Source organism: Triplophysa rosa, linkage group LG20 (assembly GCF_024868665.1).
Source record: "Triplophysa rosa linkage group LG20, Trosa_1v2, whole genome shotgun sequence".
NCBI classification, from domain to species: domain Eukaryota; kingdom Metazoa; phylum Chordata; class Actinopteri; order Cypriniformes; family Nemacheilidae; genus Triplophysa; species Triplophysa rosa.
Window position 1 is genome coordinate 19,464,266 of NC_079909.1, and position 10,359 is coordinate 19,474,624.

Sequence of the window (10,359 nt, forward strand, 5' to 3'; positions counted from 1 at the left end):
CGATAAATATACAGATTTCGTTTCTCTGTTGAGAAATCAAAAAGTACCATTAAACTGTGTTCACGTTAAGGAGTGTGATACATATTAGTGACTTGGTTTTGCATGGGACAGCACAAATATTTACTTTCAATGTTCTCTGTTGAAGTAAACACTTGGTCAAAAGCGCAAATAGTGTTGGATAGTTTATATCTCATATCTCAGTGTAGCTCCCGAATGTTTGTTTGCCTCAAATAGCATTTTTTAGTCAAAATGAAAGTGAAAGTCAGTGTCAAAATGTGAAGCTTTGACCTCAACAATTACATACATACAATAGTTGAATCAGATTGTTCTTGTTTTAATGCTTACCTCATCATGCACAGGGCCCATGGGCCGGCTGGAAGGGCATTTTTATTACCTTTGTTTTATATGAATATATAATCAACTATCAAAAACTATGCATCGTTTTAAAGCTAAACCACTCAACAGTTATGTTCTGAACTTGTTTCTGCAATAAATACAATGCTCAAAAATTGTTGTTAAGAGGTGTTGCAGATACAGTATATTACCTTACAAATAAGCAGAATATTTATGAGTTCTGCACAACATAATGTTTTGCATTTCATTTTTATTTTATTTTATATATAGTCACATTTGCCATATATATGGCTGCCAGTTGACTTCATCTCAGACAGAAGTAATAGACCATTTAATTATGGAAATTAACATTAGTTATAACAAGGTAACTGAGGTGAGATCATTTTTTTTATTTGACCCTTTATTCAACTGTGATCATAATAACATTACAGCTGAGTAACAGCGAAGTCAGAGATCTCTCCGTTCATCACAGCCTCGAACGGCACAAGCCAACATCTGACAACTGGAGCAGAAGTATATCTGTAGTCTGTCACATCGGCCCTATAAGAAGAAGATACAGTTAATATATATATAAATAAAATATATAAATTTATTTTACATACAGTATATATATATATATATATTTTTTTTTTGCCACATACAAAGACACCATAATTTCCTTGTCCATTATCTTCAGAGTTGACGTGTTGGACCCCTGAATCTCTGCATAGGATATATTGGCTTTGCCTGAAATATTATTCAAAGACGTTGTGATACATGTTGATGCTGAAATGTGTTGTATTTGTTTAAATGTTTACCCAGTGCGTTGCTTTCTTACCTAAAATACCTGACAAAGTGACGCCTTTAGGTTGTTGCCAAATTGCAGGCCAGAGAAACGCGTCACTGTTTTTCTTATGCAGTAGAATAACAACACGGATATTTCCCATCGTAACATCAAATTCATTGCCCCGCAGAATCAAGTATATACTGTTGAGAGTAATAAGAGTCAATTATAACCCTTTATAGACTTGCTCAATTTGTGTAAACAAATGGGCTATCGTACAAATGACTAAAGTTTTAGTAAAAAAGGTTAAAAAGCGCTGTAGTGTTTACCCCTCTTGAGCATGTTGGGTCGGCTCTTGACCCCACAGATACTGAACATTGTTCTGGCCATCATGATAACTGATAGAGTTTGTATTTATTGTCAGGTGATGGTTTGTTTTGTAACGAATGATGATTTGATGGAATCCATTGTTAGATGCCACAGACTCTCCATTCATAGAAAACCCTAAGATATAAAAAAACACTACAGTAAACTTGTGTGAGCCCATGATGTGTTCATATTTAAGTTTGTCTTCAGTTATTATTTTTAAATCAAACACACAAATGCAATTTATACAAACCTGCATCTCTTACACCTCATCTATGATAAACGTTTAAAATCTGAATTAATGCTGAAAACATATTCATAATATGTTATTTTCTTGTTGTTCTAATGATTGTAAAAAGAAGAAAAAACCCACCCAAGAGGTTTTTAAAGAGTTTTTTATACATCATGCCAGGAAAACCATGAAACAGTCATGATTCTCAAAATCTGCACATTTCACCATAATTATTATTGTTTGTTTATAAAGTGGTTAAACAGATCACACTGACCCAAGAAAAAAACTTCCTGTTATGGTTATATAACATCATGATATTACATACTGTATATCTGATATTTCACGATATCTTCTTTTTAGGAACATGTTTTTGAAAATAAGAGTTACAGTATGTAATGTGACTTAACAGTTACATCACTTTATATTTTCAGTTGTTAATCTTTTAACAAACTCTAAACATTTTTGCTATTCAAGCTCTTTAAAGAAAGGAAAAGAAGTCCGCAAATATTACATTTTAGGAATATTTTAAAGACATCTTTGACATTATTATTTGGCCCAACGAAATCGTTTCATTCATGAAAGTGATGCAGATGTACAGTAAATATTGATCAGTGTCTGACCTGAAGCGGAATCCTGTAGGAGTTTGAGTTTGTAAGGAAGAGCAACGTCAAAACAAAGTGGTTTAGGTTGACCATCAGCGGGAAGCAGGAACCGAACTGCAGGAGCTTAAAGAAAACAAAACTCAAAAATTGCAGTATAAAATTATCCATTGCGTAATGACCAGGTTTGCGAGATCTTTATGTACCTGACTGAGTTGGGTAAGCAAATGCTATTTCCGGAATATCATCGCTGTCTATGACCAACAAAAATGTTAACAAAAAAATATTGCATGGGTTTACTGTACCTGCTTTGAGACAGAATTAAAGTTCAAGTCATACACACCAGTAGCATCCATGTCAAAGCCATCAGTATCATCTGAAGGAGGATCAACCATTGTCATGTGTACTGAAGCTGTGAGATCAAGAAACGATTCAATGATCAATCCGTGGTTAAATGGTCGATCAAAACAACAATAATTTTAATTCCATGATCATTTCACAAAACTAGAAGTGCATATGTTAATTTCAGCCCAACGGCTGGGTTTGTGCACATTTTACCCAACCATGAGTATTTTTTGGTGGGGGTACATAGACAAGACCAACATGAGATGTGCATCTGTATTCACTCATTTCTGCATATAGATCAAATTGAACAAGAACAAAACAAAAGAAAATCAAATAACTTACATAGAGTTGGGAGTGGGTCAGGAACCAAAAGCCTTCCTGAAAGGAAAAAGGTTATTTCTTTGACCTTGAATCATAGATTTCTTTAGCATGGATTTGTTTTTCCCAAAACCAAACCAAACTTCACAGTCCAAATATAACCAAATATACTTCATAGTCAGATCCTGGCCTTTCCATAATTCCATAAATCTGAATATTGTTTATTTAATATTTATAAAATACATGTATATCTCTAGAAGAATAACGTCTGCATTGATTTCTCAATAAAGAAAAATTAAAAGCAGCTTTAATAAGCATTTTAGTACAAGAAAAATGTGCAAAGAAAATCTAAAAAGATAATGGATAATAAAAACTTGAGTGTGTATTATTAAAATAGCTCATTAACTCAACATTCTGAGTACATGCATTTGAAGAGTATGGTTGCAAAATGAGATAAACTTTCAAAAATCATGTTTTTTATTATGTTATCATGTTTTTATTGTGTTAGTTAGCTGTATTTTTTGTTATTATGGCTTAAATCAAAACAAACCAACTGCAGTTTGATTGATATTCATTGGAATGCACAATAAAAAAAACATGATTTTTGAACAATTTTAACAATCTTAATTTATATTCTGAATACATATAATTACATACTTGTAGAATGTATGCATCAATTTTATACCATTATTTAAATATGTTATGTTATAATTAATTAATATGCTAATTTATACTTTACCCCTTTCACCGTGTAATCCAGGACGCATTTGACCAATTAATCCAGGACTCAAATGACCATATAATACAGGACCCATTTGAGGATCAAATGGTTTCAATCCAGCATCAGATAATAACCTAACTGATGAAAAACAAAGACATTGATCGCAAACTTTGAGTTGGACTATTATGCTGCTGTGTTTTTGTTGTATTAAACAGGGAGTTACTATTTTGTTAAAAGCCTGTTGGTGTGACTGTATACATGTTTCAACTCCATATACATACACCCAGGTGAAGCAGGTCTGTGTGCTGTAGGTCTGTGTGGTGCTTCTCCCTCTCTGGGTTTGTCGGCAACTTCAGCTTGATCTTCCTGTGGTTTGGTAACAACCATAGAGCTGAGAGGTGTGACGAACTGATATTTGAGGGACAGATTGAGAGCTTCTTTCTTTGCAGCCTCTTTTTCTGGACCTTTGAGAAGAACCCTGGGAAATAAGAAAGAGCAGTTATAATACATAACATAACATCTCAATCATCTTAAAAACAAAGACGAGATCTTTATTACTGTCTGTCCAGAAGTTGCTTTACTGTGAGGTAGGCCCACAGTCTTTCCAGGAAATGTTCATGTTCAGGTTGGACATCACTTACATCTTTTGCCGTTACAGTGTCACGATACGTCACCTTACTGCCTTTCTGCACGACAATAAAAGAATATCAATCAACTTTTTCATCATGAATGATGTCATCCCAAATGTTTTTGATTGTTTCTTCTTGATAGAGAGACGCAGAGCTCTAGATGTAAAACCGTACAGATATCGCGATGATCTCAGTGGTGACGCTCTCCACACTGTTGTCTGTGATTTGACCCGACACCACAATTTCAGAGCCGTTGAAGTACAAGTTAAAACTGGTCTGGGTGAGATTTGACACTCCGATGTAATTGAGCTGAATATCAGTCAGGAGCGGGACGGCAACTTCATCGTAGAAGCCCTACACAACAAACAAACACACAAAGAGTTCAATGCGCTCAAGTTCACACGAGTTTAAAGGCGGTTCTCTGTATTGCACCTGCAGCTGCAGATCGGCATCAGAATCCTCATAAATTCTGCGAGCAACTCCGTTATTTTCCAGCGACATTTTTGAAAGGAAGTCAAAATTCACATCATATCCAAAACCAAGACAATAGAGCGGAAACTTGGACCCGATGGCCTCTTTCACATTCCCTGTAATCTTCTCCTTGTTGGTCTCACCTGTTAGAGAAGAAAACACGTTTCATTTTGTTTGGTAAATATCTATAAATTGTCCCTTTGATTTTCTTATGAGATTACTCTCTTTAAGGGATGTAAATCACACAGGATTTAGTCATCATAAGACAAGACTTGATCTGTGTGGACACGTGATGGGTAGGTTTGTGTAATGTGTCACCTGATGTTGGATCTCCATCAGTCAGAAGGATCAGGATTGAGGTAGTTCCCTCTCGTGGATGCTGTTTGATCATGTTCACTCCTTCTAGCACTGCAGCATTTATGTCCGTAGCTACAAGAAGGTTAAAGACATTTGTGTCTTTGTGTTGCTTACTTTCTTACTTTGCAATGTGCTACGAGCATTAAGAACTGACCTCCTCTATCTGTGATCTTCTTCGCGAAAGCTTTCGCATCCTCCAGGTTTGCTTGGGTGGCTTTGAGAAGTTCACGCTTCCACAAATCAATTTTACTGTCAAAGGTGATCAGTCCAAAGTGGTCGTTCTCACCAAGATCACTCAAAATCCTCAGCAGTGCCGAGCGAGTCTAACAAAAATGATAGAATTGAACAGCACCCTCCAAAAAAACCCCCGACTTTTCTACTATTATGTAAATTTATTTGTTTAATCCTTTGCCTATATGCTAAATGTAATAACTTTTGAAAATATATTCTTTAAGAATTTGAAAAATAAAGAATCAGACCTAAGAATTTATCACTGTTAGAAAAGCTTTCATAGGTAGTCGAAAAAACACATCTTATTTACCTGCTCCATTTTTCTGCCGTGCATAGAGCCACTTCGGTCAATGATAAACACCACATTTTTGGGGATGCGTGAAACATCCGAGGGTGCAAAGGAGTGGACAAAATACCCATTTGACACCTGAGAAAAATCAAACGTAGGCTATTAATAATATTCGTAATTCTTCGTTTTATGTTCTTTAAGCAAATTAGGTTAGTATGTTTTAAAACACACATTTCTTTTTGCCATCAAAGCATCTTGTATTAAAAAACTCACGGTCATTTCTCCGTTAGGATTTTGTCTCTGGACATCATATGTGATGAGCAGATCTCCGTTCAGTCCAGTTTCATCACAAGTTTTACATTTGGTCTGCTGGTCTCGAGTGGGGTAGAAGGTCACCCATGCCTGAAATAATGAGTTTGCTCATTTGGTAACTTCTGTGAAGTGTTCAAGAATAATGAAAATCTCAGATGAATAATGGATTCATTACATCTTTGTCTGCTCTGGTTGTTTTGATGGCATTGGCCAGATCATCGGTGCTCAGATCTCCTTTCACCTCCAAGAAGGAAATTCCTGTTTTCTCATGAATGTGAACGTCCATCTGGAATAAAGACAGAATAGATAAGACATTTGTATGTTTATCCACATGTCTATATTGTCCGTGCCTTGAAATCTGCGACTGTCTGCATGGGTTGGGCATTGATGAGCAGCTCATATTTGCCGAGGCGACGCTTCAGCAGTTCCTCGTAGGTCAACTCAAATGTGACTTTACTGAGAGCGGCCACCGTCACTGATGTTTTAAACTCTTCTAAAGTCCTTCCAACAGACCTGAGAAACACAACACAACCCATCATATCACTAGCATACTACTAATCCTATAAACACACAGATTTCATGGGCGTAAGTGGAGTTTAGTACTTGATGAGTCCAGCACTTTGTCCTCGTGATACTGCTTGAGTGTACTGCTGCTGAGCTTCTGCTTTCTCCTTCACAACTCCATCATAACTCTTTCCTTCTATTATCCTGCAGAGACAAACACAGCCACTGATAAATATACCAGTTTGGGTTACTGTTGAAAGTAATAAGCACAGTTATTTTTACTTTGTTCTTGTTTGGTTATCCTCAGCCAAACATGAACTTTGATTCACATCCACATGCTAGTCTCTTATCCCCTATTGTGTAACATACTCACTCACATTCTGAATTTGCTGATGAAGGCATTCTTGGGTATCTTCACCTCAAACAGGATCTCTTGAGATTTATTCAGTTTGTTTGCCACGCGGCTCGTGATGGTTGTGGTGGCGTAGCGGCTGGTCACAGTAGAGCTAATGTGGAAACTGTAAATATCCACATTTTGTGTCTGTGTTGAGAAATCAAATGTACCATTAAAGTGTTCTCGTGTACAAACAGGGGGTTAAATATTTGGCAGCGGCTATTTGCACTAAGTGTAAATCGCAAGAGATGCTATTTACACTAAGTTTAAATAACAGTAGGTTCTGTTTACACTAAGTGAAAATACTGTAGCAGTATTTCTTAGCGATATGCTATTTACACTAAGTTTAAATAACAGTAGGTTCTGTTTACACTAACCGAAAATAGCAGTATTTTCTTTGGATTAAGTAGAAATAGTAGTTAGTTAGATGCTATTGGTACACTGTAAAACTTTGCTGTAGTTTTTGCAGCAGGTTTGCCAGTAATTTACTGTAGATTTAATTACTATACTTTCCAATTAGTACTGTTTTCAATTACTTTAATCCAAATTAAAATACTTTGACTTTTGAGATTTAAAATGAGCAAGAAGAGACTGGCATTAGCACAGCAACACCTGCAAAAAAATGACATTCTTCCTTAGCACTTTTCTCGTTTTCTGTAAAAATATTTGAAACTTCTTAAATTACCAACATTTACATAACAAGAAAAGTGACCCAAGATATAGTCTTGTTTTATGAAAGAAAAATATATAAAATAGGTAAGTTTATGATTAAAACAAATTTGTACATTAAATCTACAGTAAATTACTGGCAAACCTGCTGCGAAATTGCAGCAACGTTTTACAGTGTACTTGTAAACAGTGGCATATAGCGTTACTATTTGCACTTCAGTATTGTTGTGCATTAAACATTATGCAATAATAACGTGTAAATCATGTATTTATGTTAATTATGTAAAGAGTGTAAATCATTATATTTATAAAAATGATGGCAACTTATTGATATATTAAAGCCCTACACCTACCCTACCCTAACCTTACCATAAACCTAAACTTTTTGAATAAAAATGAATTTTAAGTCTTAAATCAATTTTATTGAAATCAAATGCCTTTATGATCTGTAAAGTTAAAGAAAAAGATTAAAGAGCATTTTCAGCGAGAGGTGGATTAGAACCCCGGTTTCCTGTGCCAAGCTGTACAGACTTTAAACCTTACTATTTGCACTCAGTGTAAATAGACACTCCGTACATACTTACGCCGTTTTCCATGGGATTGCACAAATGTTTACTGTTCAAGTAAATATTTGGTCAGAAGAAAAATTGAGTTTAATGGTTGCATCACGGACTGTTCTATCACATCAAAAATCACTTTTTAGTTAATGTGACCTTTCGCTTCAGCCACTATAGCTTCATTTTAAAACCTAGGATTGCAAAATTAAGTTAGTTGGTCCGCTATATGATCATTTGTTTGAGATTTCTCATTTGTAAGGCCCCTTTGGTAATAAAAATTCTAAATGACAACATTTAAACAGTAAGAGCAACCAAACAGTTTATTTTAAATAAATGTTTGCAAAAAGATTGAAAAATACATGGAGTAAATCACATCTTCATGACTCGTGCTATAGAGTCACATGAGCCTCAACGGTAACACTTTAGAATAATGGTCCGTTGTTAACAAGTAACTATGCAGAAAGTAATGGGCAGTACTACATTAACACTTACCTTAATACTATTAACTAATATAGAAGCAAGATTAACTAAGCAGTAAGTAATAGCTAATTTAGGACAAAGATAGTTCCTTATTTGGTATTTGATAATTACTAAAGAAAAATGTCATCATTGACAATTACTTGCGAACTATGACCAATTAATAAAGAAAAAACAATTAATTACTAATCTCAACATTAACGTACATAAAGTGAAAAAATAGGTTGTTTGTGGAAACTAATTTATGAATAAATAGGGCTACAAATACCAAAAGCCAAATACCAAAACATGAATGGATATATTCTACATATATAGCCTATCCATAGAGATATATTTCATGTAGTACTGCCTATTACTTTCTGCATAGTTACTTGTTAACAACGGACCATTATTCTAAAGTGTTACCGCCTCACCTTTTTAACAGGAGCTGAAGAGACAGAGATGAGAAAGCAGCCCATCAGAATCAGTGTGAACGCTCGATCCATCCTGACACAATAAAGTAAACCTCAACACACACACTCACATAATCCTGCTGGTGTAGCTACAGGACGGGGACGTCGTCAAGCATTGATTCGCCTCTGATTGGCTACTGTTAAAAGAATGCAGAAACCTCCCTCTATCCTAGAGAGTGTAATGTCATTCCATTTTAAAAAAGGAGTTAAAGTCCCAGTGAAATGAAAAATGACAATTCTTATTTTTTCATGAAATATTGCAGCGTTTATAGTAAATAGCTTATCAATGTCGGTCATCTTTTTAAAATTCATGTACTCTCATAATCTTCAGTTAAAATCTAAAAATGCACTTCCGCCCTGAAATGACTGTCCATCTCAAATGACGTAGGTTAGACTGCTTGGGCGGAGCATCCGTTAACTCCTCCCCTTCAACTGTCAGTCTGCTGCCAGCTTCATTTCAAAATCAATGCAACAGCTGTTTTTACACATCCAATCAATTCGCAGTGAAAAATGCAAGCCACGCCTACTAATTCTCCCCTTTGAAATTCCTTTTCACTCGGAAATGTGTCAGAATACGGAAGTAAAAACGACCACAACTTCCGGTTCACTGGGACTTTAAAGTTAAGTGTTTTGACAGAAGAAACATGATGCCAAAAATATTACACTATAATATATGCCAGTGTTTGCAAATTTTAGACAGTCTGCCAATGAGAAAGTGCTGTTTACTACAAAAAATACATTTCTTACTTAGTGTAATACCAAAATATCTTCTTTTGTGTTTTGCAGAAGTAAATCATACATGTTTGAAATGACAAGAGGGTGAGTAAATGATGACAGAGTTTTCATTTTTGGCTGAACTATCACTTTAAGACAAGCTAGAACATCTGGCAAAGGGGTCAGCAAAATAAACTATAATAAATAAGTTTAATGAATTAAGTTGAATCCTGAATTAAGTTTCTTTTTTATAATCCATTGACAGATATTTTTTCCTGTTTTAAGCATAAACTCAATTAATTTGTTCTTGTTTCCAGCAAAACAAGACTTTAAGGAATAGTTAACCCCAAAATGAAAATTCTGTTTTCAATTACTCATCCTCAACTTTTCCAAACCTATGTACATTTCTTTGTTCTGATAAACACAGTGAAAGATATTTGGAAGAACACACCTTAAAAATAAAGGTGCTTAAAAGGTTCTTCACAGCGATGCCGTAGAAGAACCATTTTTTGGTTCCACAAAAAAACATTCTTTAAAGAACCACCTCTTTCTTTTTATAATTTGAAGATCGTTTTTCACAACAAAGAACCATTTGTGAAACAGTA

The 10,359-nt window shown here is 35.1% G+C and overlaps 2 protein-coding genes across 3 annotated transcripts; both read right to left on the reverse strand.

Moving 5' to 3' along the window:
- Positions 1 to 662: 662 nt before the first annotated feature.
- On the reverse strand, positions 663 to 3,743 carry LOC130571413 (uncharacterized). The gene is made up of 9 exons (XM_057362345.1): positions 3,717 to 3,743; positions 3,002 to 3,037; positions 2,658 to 2,726; positions 2,521 to 2,568; positions 2,336 to 2,440; positions 1,447 to 1,621; positions 1,172 to 1,320; positions 996 to 1,080; positions 663 to 894 (listed from the first exon to the last, which is right to left on the reverse strand). The coding sequence occupies exons 3-9, from the start codon at positions 2,713 to 2,715 to the stop codon at positions 780 to 782; spliced, it is 735 nt and encodes a 244-aa protein (XP_057218328.1). The 5' UTR covers positions 2,716 to 2,726; positions 3,002 to 3,037; positions 3,717 to 3,743; the 3' UTR covers positions 663 to 779.
- Positions 3,719 to 9,166, reverse strand: LOC130571412 (inter-alpha-trypsin inhibitor heavy chain H3-like). Of its 2 annotated transcripts, none has more exons than XM_057362344.1 (14): positions 9,002 to 9,166; positions 6,869 to 7,032; positions 6,591 to 6,695; positions 6,338 to 6,500; positions 6,163 to 6,273; positions 5,949 to 6,077; positions 5,697 to 5,813; positions 5,310 to 5,478; positions 5,117 to 5,227; positions 4,760 to 4,941; positions 4,502 to 4,681; positions 4,257 to 4,384; positions 3,980 to 4,176; positions 3,719 to 3,832 (listed from the first exon to the last, which is right to left on the reverse strand). In XM_057362344.1, exons 1-14 carry the CDS (start codon positions 9,071 to 9,073, stop codon positions 3,810 to 3,812), a joined length of 1,851 nt encoding a protein of 616 aa, XP_057218327.1. In that variant the 5' UTR covers positions 9,074 to 9,166; the 3' UTR covers positions 3,719 to 3,809. The 2 variants fall into 2 exon arrangements, 1 of the variants encoding a protein (XP_057218327.1); XR_008965084.1 differs by having other exon boundaries at positions 3,764 to 3,836; positions 4,340 to 4,384.
- Between the last annotated feature and the right edge of the window lie 1,193 nt (positions 9,167 to 10,359).

Coding starts and splice junctions, on each gene's coding strand:
- LOC130571413 (XM_057362345.1), bottom strand. CDS start 2,715: ATGACAATGGTTGATCCTCCTTCAGATGATACTGATGGCTTTGACATG. Junction 2,441..2,520: donor TGCTTACCCAACTCAGTCAG/GTACATAAAGAT, acceptor GTTTTCTTTAAG/CTCCTGCAGTTCGGTTCCTG. Junction 1,321..1,446: donor ACCCAACATGCTCAAGAGGG/GTAAACACTACA, acceptor TACTCTCAACAG/TATATACTTGATTCTGCGGG.
- LOC130571412 (XM_057362344.1), bottom strand. CDS start 9,073: ATGGATCGAGCGTTCACACTGATTCTGATGGGCTGCTTTCTCATCTCT. Junction 7,033..9,001: donor CTTCAGCTCCTGTTAAAAAG/GTGAGGCGGTAA, acceptor TTCTCAACACAG/ACACAAAATGTGGATATTTA. Junction 4,682..4,759: donor ATGCCGATCTGCAGCTGCAG/GTGCAATACAGA, acceptor TTTGTTGTGTAG/GGCTTCTACGATGAAGTTGC.